Raw genomic sequence first — 16,601 nt, 5'->3', positions numbered from 1 at the left:
GAACTCAAATTTGTGTAACGAAATTAGAAACATTCCAATGGGAGAAGGGGGAAAATCTTTTTATTTGTAAGCCATCCCCTGATCCGTGTGGGGCACATCCGAGTCATACCTGAACCCTACGGAGCTCAAGTGCTTAATGAGGTTCCCTTCGCTTTGCTGGGGCGTAGACTCATGTCTCCAAGAAGTCTTTGCCCACGGAGTTTTTCGTATTAGCTCAAAATATTCTGTTGATTATTCCCACATCTTGCCATTGCCTCCTTCACCATCCTGGAGAGCTTTTTCTTCTCACCCGGCACTGTATGTCTTCTGGGTCCCAGAAACTTTATTTTCTTTTCACCAAGCTGTGTGTATTTAGCTGCTTTACTCCCAAGTAGTGCTGTGCGAATAATAGATTGTTCTGTTTGGTACTGAACCAAAATGATTAAAAGACCTAAGCCTATAAACAAAAAACATGCACAAATGTCTTGGACGAATTACAGTTTTTTGGTTTTTGTTTTGGTTTCTCCTACAGAAGTATAACTATGCATCTTCTCCAATGTAGTAACTCCCAACAGTTAAAAAAAATCCTTTTCAGACTCATCTTTGGCAGTTTCCAGTTTTATTGGTCAACTAATGTGGTGACAAGTACAATCATACCTTGCTTCTGGTACACAGTATGTTTTGCCTAAGTCTCTTCATCATGTGGAATAAACACTGTTCCTCTTTCTTGATTTGGTCCATTGTGTCCTAATACTGGGGTGTCTTTAAAGGGTTGTGGTGTTACACTAGAGTCATTGTTTCTCAGATTCGTTGGGGCAAATCTCAGCAGGCACAGCTTGGAATTAGATATGGGAGGAGGAAGGAATGAGGTTAAAGTTGTGATTTTTTAAAATTTTTTATTTTTTTTTGTAAAAGGGAGAGAAGAGTTTGTTACTGCTGCTTTGCAATCACAAGTTTGGTTTGTGTTTTGGTAACATTTTCCCCAAGAACAACTCGTCTCACTAAGTTCTTGATTACCTTGGACCATCTGGGTGCTCGTAAAATGTTAGTGTGTTTAGATAGTCACACAGTGTTGAGACAGGGCATGTTGCAGAGCTGCTTCTCGGTGGAGTGGATCAAAGACTCCCACTTACAGACCTCTTTGAATGAAACTACAGTTAGGAGTCAGTGATGGGGTCTCCTTGATTCCAGGGCATAAGAAGAGGCTGATGACCAACTTTGAAGTGTTGTCTTCATAGGCAGGGCCACATGTTTACCTGCTGAACATGGCTGAAAACTGGGACTTTCTTTTTCTGTGCAGAGACCAGGACTGAGACTCAGAAGGCATTTAGGTGCCAGAGATCTATTTCTGTAGGCATGTATGAGCAGAGGATATTCTGTGTTATCTTTGATTTGGAGAAGTTTTGATTTGTCATGTTCATCCTCTGCTTGAAGGGGAATTTAAGTGTACTGAGCGTAAGGCCCTGAGCATTAGTGACCCAGGGAGAACGAGCTGCCTTGGCTTTTTCAGTATCCCTGCACTCTGAAGCCCTTTGGGAAGATGCTGCAAGCTGAGCTGTTCTTCTTTTCATTCACTTGCATTCAGCCAAATGGAGCTCAGAGGATTATGGAGCCAAACTGTTGAGACAATACCGAGAAAACTTAGTGGAGCTCCTCACAGACACCCAGACGCTGCTGCAGGGCATCTCTGCTGCACAGAGCCTGTCCCCAGCTGAGAGAGAGGTAAGCAGAGTCCTGCATGTGTGCAAGCAGATACTGAGCTTTAATCCCCATCTGGGATCCCTGAGGACTAGGTTTACTGCCTGGCATGGCTTGGTTTGGGGCAGTCCTCCAGCAGGACCTGATTTGATGATTCCTTAGTATCCCACAGCAGGGGTGAAGCAGGTACCGTATATGAAGCTGAAGGCTGGCAAGTAAAAGTGGCTGATTTGGGCACTAAGGAGAGATGCTTAGCTTCGGAGTGAGTTGAGGGAAAGGATGATGAGTTTGGGTGAAGAACTGGGCTTCAAAGTGGTCACCACTTGAGTTGCACCATGAGCCAGGTCTTCAGCAGGGCGGGAGCAAGGGAAGGCTGGGTCGTGAGCCGTGGTCATGTCTAAATGTGACGCAGGGCAGGTGGATGAGGGTCCCTTGTTAGTGCCTTGCTGTGGGTCTTTCCAAGGCAATGGAGCAGGTTGTGAAGCGCGAGGCTGGCGGTTTCGCCTCGCTTGTGTCGGCAGCGCTGGAGGAGCGGTCTCTGTCGGTCTCTGCCGTTTGGCAGCTGCTGCTGGCTGTGCGGGAACCTGCACCGCTGAACCTGCTGATGGAGGAGATCCGGAAACAACCCGACGCAGAGTTTTTCTTCCGAGCAGGTAACAGCCTTGGTGTCCCCCCCGTACTCTCCCTGAGCTTCCCTGCTGCTGGCAGGAGCTGCTTTCTAATACCTCACCCTCTCCCTGTCTGGGAACCCCTTTTCGCAAAACACGTGTCCTGGGTGAAACTGTGGATTGGTTGGAAAAGCACTTTGGTCTGCAAACGTGGCTGCTTTGCTTGTGGCTCTGTGTCTTCAGGTTTTGTAATGAGCAAACCTCTTGAGAGCTGGCCACCATCCTGCGCTAGTAACCAGCTGGAGGCCCATCAGACTGAAAGCAAGCGTTTCACTGGAGGTCTGTGTGCAGCTACCCCCCTGTCCTCTGCAGAGCCTCAGCCTCTCGCTTTCAGTTTTCCTACTTTTAAAACCTAATCTCTGCTTTTCCCCCAAAATCATTATCAAAATCTCATGCAAGTGTAAGGAGTGCTCAGGCTGGTGGTCTCGTGTGGCAGGAGAGGGAGGCTGTGCAGAGCCCAGCCGTGTGTGCTGGCACTGTGGGCCCAAAGCTGGGGTTCACCTGCCTGCAGTCAGATGCCTCTAGTGTAGCTGCCTCTGACCAAACTCCTCTCCTCCATCCCCTCTGTACTCAGCCCAGAAAAAACAGCACTTCTGGCGCATGGCCAGCCGCTTTTTACATGGCTGTCCTTGGATGAGGCAAATTGTGACTAGAAATGACTGTTTCTCTGTGAAAGTCAGAATGGGATGTCTATAGTTGGGGGAGAGAAGAAATCCTGAGTCTTGGGAGAACCACGCCTGCCTTTTGAGATTGTCACTGTCTCTTTTCAGCAACATGCTTTGGAAAACTTGGTTTTCTCACCTAAGGCTGGACAAGCAGTGAGCGTCTGCCAGGGTTTTATGCTGGATGTCAGTCCTGCAATTAGTCTAACCAAAGCTTGCCTGTAGTTGTTTGCTGTTTCCAGTGCCCTAAAGAAGTCACTTCTGCTGTTAACAGCTCAGCTTCAGGAGTGGGCTAGACAAAGCTGAACGAAGCTAAGGCCTTCAGGTTCTCTTTGGGTTTTGTGTTTTTAAATACCTTTACTTTTTATTTTCATCTTCAGTGGCCACCAGCGAGAGCACAGCCATTGAGATCATCCTGCGGCACCGCAAGCTGATCTCAGAGGCCATCAAGCAGAGAGTGGACCTGGAGGGCTTGGCTCCGGGTGAGGCAGGACTCACAGAAATGGTGAAAGAGGTGCGAAGGGATGCTGTCAGAGCCGGCGTGATTCGGGGCTCAAAGGGTGGTCAGGCCAAAGTGTGCACTGAAATCAAGCGACATTACTTAGGTTGGGGAAGCCATCCAAAGTTGGAGGTGACCCTCTGCTGAAGTGAGAGTGTGTTGGGTGTTTTATATAAACTCTGCAGGAGTTTTTTGGTAAAAGAAATTGCCAGTGAGATTCCCGGTTGGTGAAAATGTGGGTATTCAAACACAGTGAAACTCTTCCAGCTCTGCAAGGGTGCTGAAGTCCTAGAGAAAGCAGAGCTGCCAGGTAGCGGGTTTCCATTTGACTTTGTTGTTCCAGGACATATGAGAATGAAGTGCTCCCAGGAAGTGCACTGAGGATGCCATGATTGCGTAGTGTCGCCGACTGCCTTGCCTGTTTTCCCTTTGACAAGGAAAATGGGCCGTGTTAGTTAGTTACATGCTGGCCTTTTCCACCAAGTGGGCTACAGTTGCTGTTTCCTGCTCTGGTTAGCTGCTGCTGGAGATCTGGGTGGGTGAGGTACCTATGGGCATGCGCAGATCCTCACCTTGGTTCTCCTTGCAGTGGCTGGCTGAAGCAGGTTGGATTTGGGAGAGAAAAGCCCAGAGAGAGTTGTGTATGAAAGGCAGGTTTATGAGTTAGGTAAGCTTGTAATTCACGTGAGGCATTGAGGAACGGCTCTCTCCATGGAAAGATGTTTTTAAGTGAGCTAATACCAAAACAGAAAGTCTGAGAGTTTAATTTGCTGTAACTTTTTTTAGTCCTGAAATTCTCTCAGCTCATGCACATGCATCAGTGTAGGGGCAAAGACCTGCATGGAAAGGAATTTCTGTTCTGGTTTCTCAAAGCAGTTTCCCAGCAGTAGAGATGAAATAAAGCAGACATGCCCTCACTCCCAGACCATCCGGACCTTTCACAGCCCAAAATCTCTGTCATGTGATATTTTCTTCTTCTTCTCCAGCTGCTGAGAGTTTCTGCTCAGAAGGAAAGTTCAGAGGCCTCATTGAAAGCAGCTCTGAGCATAGCCCAGGAGAAGTCTGTCCCAGCCATCAAGATCTGTCAGCTGCTGTGCAATGTCCATGAGTCCTTCCCGGACCTGCAGCCAGTGATGCAGGAGCTGGGGCATGTGGGTGAGAAAAGCACAGGCTTTCATCCTTCTGTGGTCTTTTACACGTGGTTATAGGAGTCTTGGGCGGTTGGGTAGTGGACCTCAGTGTCCTGAGGTAATTTCACAGAACTACCCCTGGCCAGCTGTCGGGATTGTACTTGCAGGAGGATTTGCAGGGGAGACTTCTGGATCCAACTGCTGAAGTGGGCATTTCTCCTGCTGGTAAAGTGCGCCACAGTAAAGTTTTGTGCATTACGAGCATTGTGGAGACCGTAACTGACCCCATACTGGTATTCTTAAACTGTGTTTGCATTTCTCCACCCCAACCCTTACTCTGGAGGCATTTAAGCAATTTAGTTATGTAATTTGTATCTATATTGGCTTATTTCTCAGAATTATTATCCTTACACTGTGGGGTTTCTTTGGCTCTTCCTGTACTGTTGGGTCTTTATGAATTCAGACTTGTATTACAATCCCTTGACTTTGTATGTGTACGTGTGTATACTTCACGGGCTGATTGTGGAAAGGTCACATCAGGGTGCGCTTACCTAGTGCAAAGATGACTGTGGTGGTGCAGTTCGTAGTCTCAGACTACTTTCTGAGTTAACCTTCTTATTGTGACTTAATTTGGTCTTGCTATATATGCGCTTTACAGAGCAAACGATCCCCTGGGAGGGTCCCACAGCAGTAGGGAAATGTTACATACTGTACTAGGTTGGCAAAGGCATGAACGAAACGTATGCAGATGGCAATTTGGTGAACTCCAGAAACAAATTCATAGCAATAACCATGTGTGGGACCCTGCCCTGAGCCGAGGGATGCTTTCCAGCTGAGCTGAATTGTATCTCTGCGTCCGTCATTTGAAGGAAGAATGCTTAACAGAATTTGGTGCTTTAGTGAAAAAGATAGCAGAGGGCCAGGAAGCTAACTGCAGGTTTGCATTCTCTTGAAAAGGACACAAATGTGACTTGCTTATTCTGTTTGCTCACATACATTTTTATAACATCGTGTTTCCCAGTGCATCCAGATTCTTTGGGCTGCAGACTCCACTGGGATGTACACAGGGGTTTTTATCCAAGCACAGGTGCTGGTTCAGCTCAATCCATCCCTATTTACTCGTGATGCAAGAGCTGCTTAGCCTACGGTGCAGTGTGGAAGTAATAGCAGATTGTTAGGTAGTTCGGGTAAGCAGCTTGTTATTAACGTCTCATCTTTTTTTAGGGTTTGCTTTGTCTGAAAATTTGAGTTGGGGCCATGATCAGTCTTTATGAGTGAACACAAGCCTCATGGCTTTGACACTGGCCATTGTTTCATGTTCAGTGAAGGCGAAGCCAACGTTCCCTGTGTGCTGGAAGAGGCAGAGAGTGACCTGCTCCTAGGTCGCTCTCTGCATCCTAGGTTCGTTAGCTTGCCTGTGTTCTTGGGCCATGAGGAAGCGTTGCTGGGGTGGTGGATGGGACTGGATGACTGGGAGCAGTGTGTGTGCAGAAGAAAACGAGGCTCTGGATTACTGCTCTAGCCGTAGGGCTCGGAGGGTAATAGCACATGCTCTGCTCCTCTTCCTTAACTCTGTGGCCTTCCTTAGTGGTCTCCCTGAGAGATGTTCTACACTGTAGATCCAGTATTCATGCCCAGTTCAGATCTAGGTCCTGTCTTCTAACTCCACTAAGAGCTGCCACCAATCCAGTTGGCTTTTCACCCTGTCATGGCTCTGGTAAGGATTTCCAGAGAAAAGGTGATTCCTTCTTATCTGCCATTCCTTCTCTGTTTCCTCCTGATGCTGCAGGCACTTGTCCCACTCCCCTTGACCCTGTCTGACCATGGGATGTGCTAGGGCTGGTGCCCTGGTGACTCTAGAAGAGGTAAGCCAACAACAATGGCACGTGCCTGTGAATGTGCAGCCCACCTTAGCTCCTGAACACCTTGCAGTGCTTACTGGTGAGGGACTTGGGGAGTCAGCTAGATTGCTCTGGCAAATGCCTGCTTCTCTGGCACCAATATCAAAGGGAGCAGACTGCTGTTACTGAGTGTCTTTGCAGGGCTTCAAGCCAAGGTTGAGACAAAATCAAGGAAGAAGCAACATCAAAAACAAGAGCCCTGGAAAAATGGTATTTACTTGGCAAAAACATATATTCTGTATGAAGTGTCTTAGGGGAGGATTGCCAGTTACCAGCCCCCTTTTGGCATCCTACAGATCTTTACACTGAACTTCCATATCTGAATTTCTAGGCCAGTCTTCTCAGCTCTGATATCACTGCTTACCAGCCCTAGATGTTGCAGGTGGCTTTACGGATCAATAGCCATGGGGCTCTTGGCATGGGATATGAATGATAGCTGCAGGCCTCATGTTTGAGGGATGTGAGCTTCCACTTGGAACAGAGGAGATCTTGTGTTTCTGAGGAACATAGGTGCCACACAGAGATGCGCACAGTTTGCAATCCACTTGAAAGCAGCAGTTTTTACATCTCTACTGAAAAAAAAACCAACCTGATACTTAATTTAGGTGAGCCAAAGCACTTGAAAAGCACTAGGCATCCCTGTGGAGGAAACTGCCTGTGTCCATCCCCAACCACACTCAGCATCATCAAAGTAATGGGTTGGTTTCTTTGATGGAGGTACGATGTGAAACCTGTTGGCTTCTCCTTGGGTCCCTTCTGTAGCTGGAGCACTCTCACTGTTGGCAGCTGGTGCTTGCAAGGACGAACGAGGTTTGGCCCTTCCAGCCAACTCCATAACCTCCTCTGTAGCCAGCTGCTTTCCACGTCTCCATACAGTCACTTCTTGGGAGATCATGTTTGTCAAGATATGCCTCGCTTTCAGGTCTCGGCAATGTGTCAAAAACTCCAGCAAAAAGGCTTTTCTTCTGCAGTTTTGTGTTTAAGACAGACAATTAGCATTTAACTTAGGCCTGAGTCACCCCCTGGAATTGTTAAACTGTGGGGTCTGCAAGGAAAATGCCATTCTCCCCTATAAAGATTCTGTGTTAGAAGCCACCATGCGTGTCAGCAACCACTGGAATGACCTTCAGGATGCAAAGGGGTTGGTGGAATGTTCTTCCAGCTTAAGCTGAAGTGGGAGATGGGATAGTCACTCACCAAGAGATCTTCTGCTTCTGGAGTGTAATATATCATGAATTGCAGGGTGGACAGAGCAACAACCAGGATTACAGACTCGGCAGACCACTTAGAAAAGAAGAAGATAACTTGGTATGAAATACTCCATAATAAACAGCAGGGGTTTTCTTCCAGGGCTGAGTGTCTTTGCCATCAGAGAATGGAAAGTGATGCAAAGTCCAGAGTCCCAGAGGACCCCACAGTCAAGAATTCATGTCTGGGACCTTTCTGGTGTATGTTTACCGTCGGCATCTGCTCCCAGGAGGCTCAGCCAGGGGCATGGCCAAGGCATGCTAAGTTCCTTCCTCTTAAACTTGATGTGCAGTCCCTTCTTCAGTCTGGTCTTATTTCTCACCAGAACACTCGGGTTCACCTCCAAGCTTCCTGCATCTCCAAGGATGGAAGCTGACTGGGTAATGCATGTTGTTTGATGCTGCTCTAATGAGGTATGAAATGTTGTCTTCACCCATGGAAGGGGTTCTGGGAGACCTCCTGGCTGCCATGTGGAAAGGAATTGATGCCCTGACGTAGCAGTGCTGCATGTCCCCTCTTCCGTGCAGGCAGCAGCCAGCCCGTTGTACTTGATGCTGTTAAAGCAACCTGGCACCTGACCTTACTCTCACATCAGCTTTGGCTCATGCAGTTTAGCATGTCTCCCATTCTCCCATCTCACGGTAGCCAGACTGTGAAGGCCTTTTGAGGGTATATTCCACCGTTGGGCAAGATTCCTCCTTCCATCCGGGATATGTATATTACGCTGGCACAAGGCTACAGGGTGCAGGTACCTAGCCATTGATTTCATGTGATCTGCTTCAGCTTGCTTTCAGAACTCTTCTCCAGGAGCAGTAGCATCCCCCTGAAGACAGAGAGCTGTTCCTGGGGCCCCTTTATGTGTTTCCCCGTGAGGGCCGGCTGAAGTTAAGAGCTCTCCCTGCCTTTATACCGTTAGTCTTGTGCTGTTGTCTAGGCTAAAGGTTTTTAATCCTGAACAACATTTTCACAGGCATAAGAGCAGGAGGACCATGAGCCAGCTCCTGGCCCACTGGAGTCTGTGACAAAACTCCTCTTCACTGCATCTGACTCAGGTTATACCCCTGCTGCCATGGCACTTCTTCTAGACATTTCCAGTCCCAGTTTCCTTAGGGCTCGTGTCTTCATCCACATTCATCCTGCCCAACAAGATGACTCTTTCTGGCATTCAACAGTTCTGGGAGGTTTAAAGATACCTCTTCACTTGGGTCAGAAAAATTGATAGTGTTGGTTTTCAGGATGTGGGAAGAGACCTTAGAGGTGAAAGACGTGTATTGCTATCGTGACAGAGTAGGACTGTTAAAATGGAAACTAGTCATCCAGTCTGTTTTTCTCCCTTGATGTGTTCAGGGGTTGGTGGGTCACCACTTCGCATCTTAAGATTTCCAAATCTGTTGGAATATGTCACCTAGTTTCGTTGGAAATCTAGGTCAGTATCACTGTGCAGGGACAACACTTTGCTGAGCTCTTCCTACAGTGAGGAAGGCAGAAATGGAGTTCTGTAAGCACAGGCTGAATTTCCTGTGCATTGGCAAAAGAAGTCTGCACTGGTTTCCATGGCCACACAGTTGCGTGGTTCTCATTATAGCAAAGAAGCCAAATATATCTGTTTGTATTTTGATATCTTCCATACATACATCCCCTGTGGGTCTTTTCTGTAGATTGAGATCCTAGGTGAATTTTCCAGCTCGTGCTTTTTGAGATGATGGTGTTACAGGGACTCAGAAAAGCATTAGACTTTGTAAGAAATGAATGTAATGAGCGATTTAAAATACCTCAGGGCTCTAACTAGAAAACTCAAAAGGGTCGTAGCAAGATTATCTGCTCCCTTTCAAAGAGTTTGCATTTGAGAAGTGTTCCTGAGATTTCTTGTAATTAATGGCTGGATATCCACTCTGAATGGCAGACTTAGACAGTATCATACCTGAGGCTCAGACCTTTAAACATTTAAGCATGGCCATAACTTCACATGTCTGAGCAGGAGGCAGATGCTTGGAAACAACAGTTGTTCCTGTTTGAGGAGCAAGCCCTTTGGAATATCTGGCCCTGGTTCTTGCTGTCTCATCCAGCCCGTGGTATGTGTGGGTGGAGAAATTCAAGGAGCACTCCTTCATGCATTGTACCGTGCATGGCCGTGGCTGCTTTTGGGCAGAGCCATCTGCCACTGTTGTGATGAGACAGCATGTCTGATGTGTGTCTGTCACTGCTGAGCAGGGACAATTGCTTGTGCAGGAGTATTCAGGAAATGGGAGACTGGGGGGCTGGTGCCCAGTCCTACTGGTCACCACTGAAACAGGAATTGCTGTTTCCGTAGGTCTCTTGACTGAGGGAAGTGGGGAGAAACCTGGGATCAGGAAGTGGAAGGTGAACAGTGAATCCCAAGTTGAAGCTCTGGACAAAGATGAGTACAAGGTGGGAGGTGCCGGTGCCAAGGAGCTGAAGGAACCCCAAGAAAAAGCTTCTTCCAAGAAGAGTTTTGTCTGCAAAGCCTGCGAAAAGACCTTCCACTTCTACTGCCGCCTGAAGGTGCACATGAAACGTTGTCAGGTGGCCAGAGGAAAGCAAATCCAGTGTAAGGAGTGCAGCGAGGTCAAATCGACAAAGAAGGAGCTGGAGAAGCATCAGCTGGAGGTTCATGGAGTGGTGGGGACAGCCAAGAAGAAGAAGAAGCGGCTCCCCGTGGTGTGTGACATCTGTGGCCGAGAGTTTGCTCATGCCTCAGGTAGGGTTAGTGGGACCAGGGGTGTTTGGACAGAAGTCTGGACCGTATAATGAAGTGATAGTCTGAAATCTCCTCCTCCTCCTCCCTGCAGCTCCGTGAGCACCATGTGTGAGAAATGCAGCTCAGCTCATTTCTCCTGCCCCACTAAGCACAACCGCTTTCTGATTAGTTCTTCCCTAATTGGTTTTCCACATGGCTCATCAAGGAAAAGTGAGGCTACTGGCAAATTTAAAAGCCTCCAAAAATAATCAAACTGTTCCGGTTCTGTGGCTGGTTTAGCAGGATGAGTAAGAGGAGTTGAGTTGAGTCTCTTTGCCCTCACCGTGACTGCTCATGATATCCTGGTGGACTTCCAGGCCAGAGGACACTGGTGGACCCCTGGTGGTGTGGGTGGGCTGGTGGACCTCCAGGCTGGGTGGAGTGGTACCCCTGCAGCGGGGTCAGACAGGGCTGGCACTGGGTCCCACCAGTGCCGCCTTGGTGTCCTGCCTGCCTCAGGGATGCAGTACCACAAGCTGACGGAGCACTTCGACAAGAAGCCCTTCTCCTGCGAGGAGTGTGGGGCCAAGTTTGCAGCCAACTCCACACTGAAGAACCACCTGAGGCTGCACACGGGGGACCGGCCCTTCATGTGCAAGCATTGCCTGATGACCTTCATGCAGGCCTCGGCCCTCGCCTACCACACCAAGAAGAAGCACGCTGAGGGTGAGCCTTCCCCATGGGAGCCTGGCCATGGGCTTAGCTTGCTCCATCCACCCCTTTGTGCCCTGTTCCTTCATCAGCCTTCTGTGTTTTTCTCCTGAGTAGCTCCTCTCTGTCCCCTCACATCTAGACTCCTGCGATTCGTCCTCCTCCCTCTGGCTAATCTGTTTTCTCCCGTCCCTCCCTCTGGCTGAATTTTGCATAGCTTTTCATGCTAGCGCTTCTCCTGCCCCTGCACCCTGCCCCTTCCACTGCCGGGGCATGAGCATGTTGCAGCTGGGCGGGTAGTTTCGAACATGAGACATGCCAGCATGTAGTACCTTCGGAAGTGTGTAGTACCTCCGGATACTTGAGGTCTGTAGTAATTCAGTACTCCCTGTGCAGGTGCAGCTTTCTCCAGCACCTCTAGGACCTTTTTGACCCCGCGCTGAGATGCTCTGACTACCCCGGGAAAGTCTGTCCACTTTAGAGTCTCTCCCTTTTCCCTCTGAAATTAGATGTAGTCCAGGAAGAGCTCCTGTCCCGTTAGGTGCGGGCGCTCACCCTCGGTGTCCCTACAGGGAAGATGTACGCCTGCCAGTACTGCGACGCCGTGTTTGCTCAGTCCATCGAGTTGTCGCGCCATGTCCGGACTCACACGGGGGACAAGCCGTACGTCTGCCGGGAGTGTGGGAAAGGCTTTCGCCAGGCCAACGGGCTCTCCATCCACCTCCGGACCTTCCACAGTGAGTGTGGCTGCTCCCTCCCCAGCTTGGGCAGCCCAGCCTGCGAGGCACAGCCTCCGCGGGGTCATGGCAGATCCACCTGTGCCAGCAGAGGCTGGTGCAGCCGTTACCGGTGCCTGCAGGCTGGCTGGGTGTCTCGTGGTGGGTTTTTTCCCTCCCAAGAAAAGCAAGATTCTTCAGTGGTTTGATGCTATGAGTAGTGTTACCCCAAAGAAAAAGGCAGGGGTGGTTTCCAGCAAACCGCAAGCTGCTGGGAACCCACCACAGGACACTGTAGGTGAGCAGAAGCAGCAACATCTGTATGCAGAGCCAAAGTTCCAGTGCTAGTTTTCATCTGGGCAGTAACAAGCACTTCATTCTCTTTTCTTTCCTCCCTCAGTGAATTCCCGTCTTAATAATTTTCTTTTTTTTTTTTTTTTTCCCTTGATTTCTTTGCACTCTGGGGTTTTTGTCACATTTCTGGGCGACAGACATCGAAGATCCCTATGACTGCAAGAAGTGCCGGATGAGTTTTGCCACCCTGCAGGAGCACCGCAAGCACATCCACGAAGCCCACTCCCGGGAGTACCACCCCTGCCCCACCTGCGCTAAAGTCTTCAGTGCCCCATCACTCCTCGAGCGCCACATGGTGACCCATGTCGGGGGAAAGCCCTTTAGCTGTGAGATCTGTGACAAGGCTTACCAGGTGAGCTGGTCCAGCAAGGAAATTTGGTCTCGTGTGCCAGAAGCTGCTGTGGCCTGCTCCTGCACCAGGATGTCTCTCCTGGCCATGCGCACTGAGTGCAGCAGGTTTTGGTCAGCAAAAATTGGAGGTTAGGGAAAAATTGCACAGAGGAGGTAGAGTCCATAGGGAAAAGGCAGGTCCACAGAGATAGGCCGTGACTGCAAAGGCCTACATACTTTGGACCCTCACGAATCTTGTCCACCTAAGCTTCTAGCTTCCAAGAAGTGTAGGAATAAATACAGTCATGTTGCAAATGGCGTGCCTCACGGGGAGTGTGTGCAGGAGCGCATTCCTACAGCGGAACAAAAATTCAGAACAAAAGGAGACTTGCCGTGGGTGAGATGAGGATGAGGGATTCAGCAATGTTCAGCTCTTCGGGGGCAGTGGAGAAACACAAGTGAGGTGTTAGCTCTTGTCCTGGGGGAGGATGAACAGGTCTTGTACCTGCTGAGCACAACCCCGCTGTTACTGTTGCTTTCCAAGCAGTTTCTTGCTGTCATGATGCCCCTGGAACAGCTTTGGATTGTAACCATGATTTGATCCTTATCATTGCAGCAGTTGTCAGGGTTATGGTATCACAACCGGACCCACCACCCCGATGTCTTTGCAGCTCAGAATCATCGCTCCTCCAAGTTCTCCTCCCTGCAGTGCAGCTCCTGTGACAAAACCTTCTCCAGCACTGCAGCTCACCGAAAGCACGTCAAGGCAGAGCACGCAGGTAACAGCCCCCTTGTTAGTGAACAAAACCACGTGGCGCTGCTGGGACAGATGTAGTAATGACTCTGATGGACAAGGCTGCACATCCCTTTTACCTGCACATCGCAGCAGACTCTTTGTATCCTGTAGTAGTCTCTTCTGGCAAGTCTCATCTCAGCATCTTGCAGCTCACTTGCTCTTGGCCTCTCCTTTTCCTGCCTTACCTCCAAAGATGCTCCTCATATCTGGGTGCATGTGGTGTTGCTGAAGTATTAACAGAGCTCTGGTCCAGAAGGTCTCTTGTAGAAGACCTTGGGTGCATGCTTTTCTGTTCTTGTCCTTGTTTGCAGACGTGAAGTTCCATGAGTGTGAGACGTGCAAGGAGCTCTTCCCCACGCCGGCTCTCCTGCAGGTCCACGTGAAGTGCAGGCACTCAGGTCTGTTACATTTGCTGTTGCTCATGTTACCTGGTGAGCAATGACTGCTCCTATCAGTAAGTGATGTCTAAGCTGTAAGCAGGGGAGTGAAGAAGGACATGGTAAGGAAGCAGAGTGTGAGGAAACAGAAAATATGGATGAACTGGAAAAGCACTGGTTTTGGCGAGGCTGGGACATGTTTGTTAAGCTTCTGGAGCCACGGTAGTCAAGGAGGGATCTGGATTTGCTTGTTTACAGCAGAGAAGAGAGCCAAGAGCAGGTGAGGTGACATAGCATAGAGAAACAAGGAACTGAACCCCAAGCATTGGGGTTTGTGGAGGACAGAGCTAGTGGGAGACTGGAGAAAAAGGGAGTTTAGCACCAGAAAGATAAGAGAGCGACCTGGGCTTGGGGAGACCATATCAAGGGCCCTATGGCAAGTGGGCAAGCTGAAGCAGTGCTGTGGGGGCAGAGTGCACTGGCAGACCAGACTGCTATCAAAGGTGGATCCACAGGGCTGTGCACGGGATAGCAGGAGAGGAGATGGATGAGGAGACATTGGAGGGGGCAGCCAACAGCAGCCTGGAGAGTGAGGAAGGAGAAGACCTAGACATAGCTCTGTCTGAGAGGAGAGAGCCCCTGGGGTGGATAGTGGGTTTGCAATAGCTGAATCGATAGCTGGAGCAAGCCAGGCCAAAAAGGAGCAGGGCTGGATGGTGTAAGGGACCAGGGAGAAGAGATGTCTGTGAGAAGGGACAGCTGCAGCTACAATCAGGTGCACCAGCCTGGTTCCTGAATGCCAGTGCTGCAGGGAGCTGGAGCTGAAACCGGGCTGAACAGCTGCAAACAGTTTGACAGACAGTGGTGTGGCCAGGAGGAGGGACGCTGGCACACGCTGTGCCCCGAGTCCCTGGCGGGTTTCAGCCCTGCGCATCTTGGCCATTTGCAGCTTTCTGTGCTCTTGGGCTGGCCCTGGCCGTTGCAGCCCAGGCTCAGGGTGGTGCTTCTCCCTGCAGGCTCCCAGCCATTTCACTGCTTGTACTGCTCAGCATCCTTTCGCTTCCCAGGGGCCCTGCAGAACCATGTCACCAGCGAACACTTCAAGCAGACAGAGAGCACCTTCACCTGTGAGCTCTGTGGGGAGCTCTTCCCCTCCCAGGACAAGCTGGAGGGGCACTACAGCGCTGAGCATCCCAAAGAGGTCTTCTCCCAAGCCACCACAGCCCAGATTGTGCAGGTAAAGACTGCTTTGTGCCGCAGCCCCCACGGTTGTTCATCCATCCTCCCCTTCCAACCTTCTTGTTCTTCCCAAATCCACCCTGCAGCTCCTGCCACCCCTTCTGCTCCCTAATTCTCCCTCTCAGAGGGGTCCAGGATGCAAGCCCCCCAGCCCACAGTGCTCTGGGACTTCTGTGTTAGTATGAGGTAGGTTCTGCTTGCTGGAGAGGGAAGCAGCTCAGTCCTGGTCTTCAGGAGCCGAGGAGGAGGGACTGACAATGTGTGCAGAGGTGCCTGGTTAGTCAGAGGCTATTAAAACCCAGATGATATACCCCATGAGATTATAGCTGTTTTGTTGGAAGCCAAATGCTAGACTTGAACCCAGACTCTTTCTCTTCAGTATCTCAGCCATCAGTGGAGAACAGCTCCTTGGATGAGGGAGCCCAGTGTGCAAGATTCCCTGGGGCTGGCATTCCTCCAGTGGATAATCACAGAGTGTTTATTGTCTACGACTGCTTATGGAGCTAAATTATAGCAATTTTGTGGAGACAAATATTTAAATTACTCTCCTGTCTTCTCTTTTGCATCATCGGTGTGTGTGATTTGGTGTTTCCCATTAGTCTCACGCCTATTGTAATTGCAGACCTCTGGCGTGAAGCTAAATGTTATTACCAGAGCTGGGGCTGGGAAAGATGTGGGTAACAAGCTGACTGTGGGGAAACTGGTGCTCTAAGTGTCTGACTCTGAGGTCATCTTCCATGCAGGTGATTCAGACGTTGGAGCACGGAGCAGCAGAGCACATCATCTCTTTTGATGACACCCAACTTGCTGGCTCCCAAGTCTTTGTGACATTGCCTGAATCCCAAGTGAGCCAAACTGGCTCAGAACTGGTGGCAGTGACTATGGAGGACTTGTTTGATGACAAAGTCACTCTGATTTGTGAAGAAACCAAGTGAGAGTGAGGAGTGGGTGCCCATGCATGGCGCCTGGTATCTGCTAGACTCATTCAGGAGCTGTACCTCAACATGCTGCTCCAGCAGAGAGATTCAGGGTTTCTTTGGGAAATGAAACCAACACTGAGTATGCAACGCTGCAAAAGAAATGGCGCGCAGCAAGCACAGCGTGGCCAAGGACAGGAGGTTTGTAGACATTCACAAGGGCTTGGGAAGTCTCCCTGCAGTCAGCAGCTGACAGCTCAGGTGAGCTGGACCACCCATCTCTCCCAGCTCAAGAGAAATAAAGCAGCAGAGGAAAAGGTGGGAATTGAGTGTGTTCATGTGTGTTCCACCACTGCTGTGTACAGAGTGGTGGGGAGGAGACTAGTACCGGATGAAGTTGGAAGGGTACGGGTATGTGAAACCGAAGAAAAAGCTGTTCTGAGAATTTGGGGTAGAGATTTTTATGGCTGAATCGGTGATGTGCTCACAGGTATCTGTTACTCTGCAGGGTGAGTAAGGGCTGCTTTGTTTCTTCTGTTGCTCTCCCCTGTACCATGGTGCACCCTGTTGTGCCAGCTAGAAAAGTCCTCCAGCACAGAGCTGACACCTGGGGCTTTCTGCTCAAGCAGAGACTTCTCGGGAGTTGTGCTAAATGGCTTTGGAGCTGCTTGGGTAATA

The 16,601-nt window shown here is 49.7% G+C and overlaps 1 protein-coding gene across 5 annotated transcripts in view; it reads left to right on the top strand.

Annotated features, from left to right (window-relative positions):
* ZBTB40 (zinc finger and BTB domain containing 40) overlaps positions 1 to 16,239 on the top strand; it is a 39,980-nt gene extending 23,741 nt beyond the window's left edge. Inside the window, exons 7-19 of one of the 5 annotated variants that reach the window (XM_086476076.1) lie at positions 1,565 to 1,701; positions 2,141 to 2,330; positions 2,529 to 2,624; positions 3,388 to 3,521; positions 4,493 to 4,661; positions 10,097 to 10,504; positions 11,003 to 11,209; positions 11,767 to 11,931; positions 12,402 to 12,616; positions 13,214 to 13,373; positions 13,702 to 13,788; positions 14,784 to 15,004; positions 15,750 to 16,239. In XM_086476076.1, coding sequence (XP_086332202.1) covers positions 1,565 to 1,701; positions 2,141 to 2,330; positions 2,529 to 2,624; positions 3,388 to 3,521; positions 4,493 to 4,661; positions 10,097 to 10,504; positions 11,003 to 11,209; positions 11,767 to 11,931; positions 12,402 to 12,616; positions 13,214 to 13,373; positions 13,702 to 13,788; positions 14,784 to 15,004; positions 15,750 to 15,941 — 2,381 coding nt within the window. In that variant the 3' untranslated portion in view covers positions 15,942 to 16,239. Of the gene's footprint in view, positions 1 to 1,564; positions 1,702 to 2,140; positions 2,331 to 2,528; positions 2,625 to 3,387; positions 3,522 to 4,492; positions 4,662 to 10,096; positions 10,505 to 11,002; positions 11,210 to 11,766; positions 11,932 to 12,401; positions 12,617 to 13,210; positions 13,374 to 13,701; positions 13,789 to 14,783; positions 15,005 to 15,749 lie in introns of all 5 variants that reach the window. The other 4 variants (XM_086476078.1, XM_086476075.1, XM_086476079.1 and 1 more) reach the window with 4 other exon arrangements.
* The last annotated feature ends 362 nt before the right edge of the window (positions 16,240 to 16,601 follow it).

This window comes from Leptosomus discolor, chromosome 20 (genome assembly GCF_034619465.1).
Source record: "Leptosomus discolor isolate bLepDis1 chromosome 20, bLepDis1.hap2, whole genome shotgun sequence".
In the NCBI taxonomy this organism is placed as follows: domain Eukaryota; kingdom Metazoa; phylum Chordata; class Aves; order Leptosomiformes; family Leptosomidae; genus Leptosomus; species Leptosomus discolor.
The sequence above is the reverse complement of the archived record's forward strand: the minus strand, read 5'-3'. Positions and strand labels throughout refer to the sequence as shown.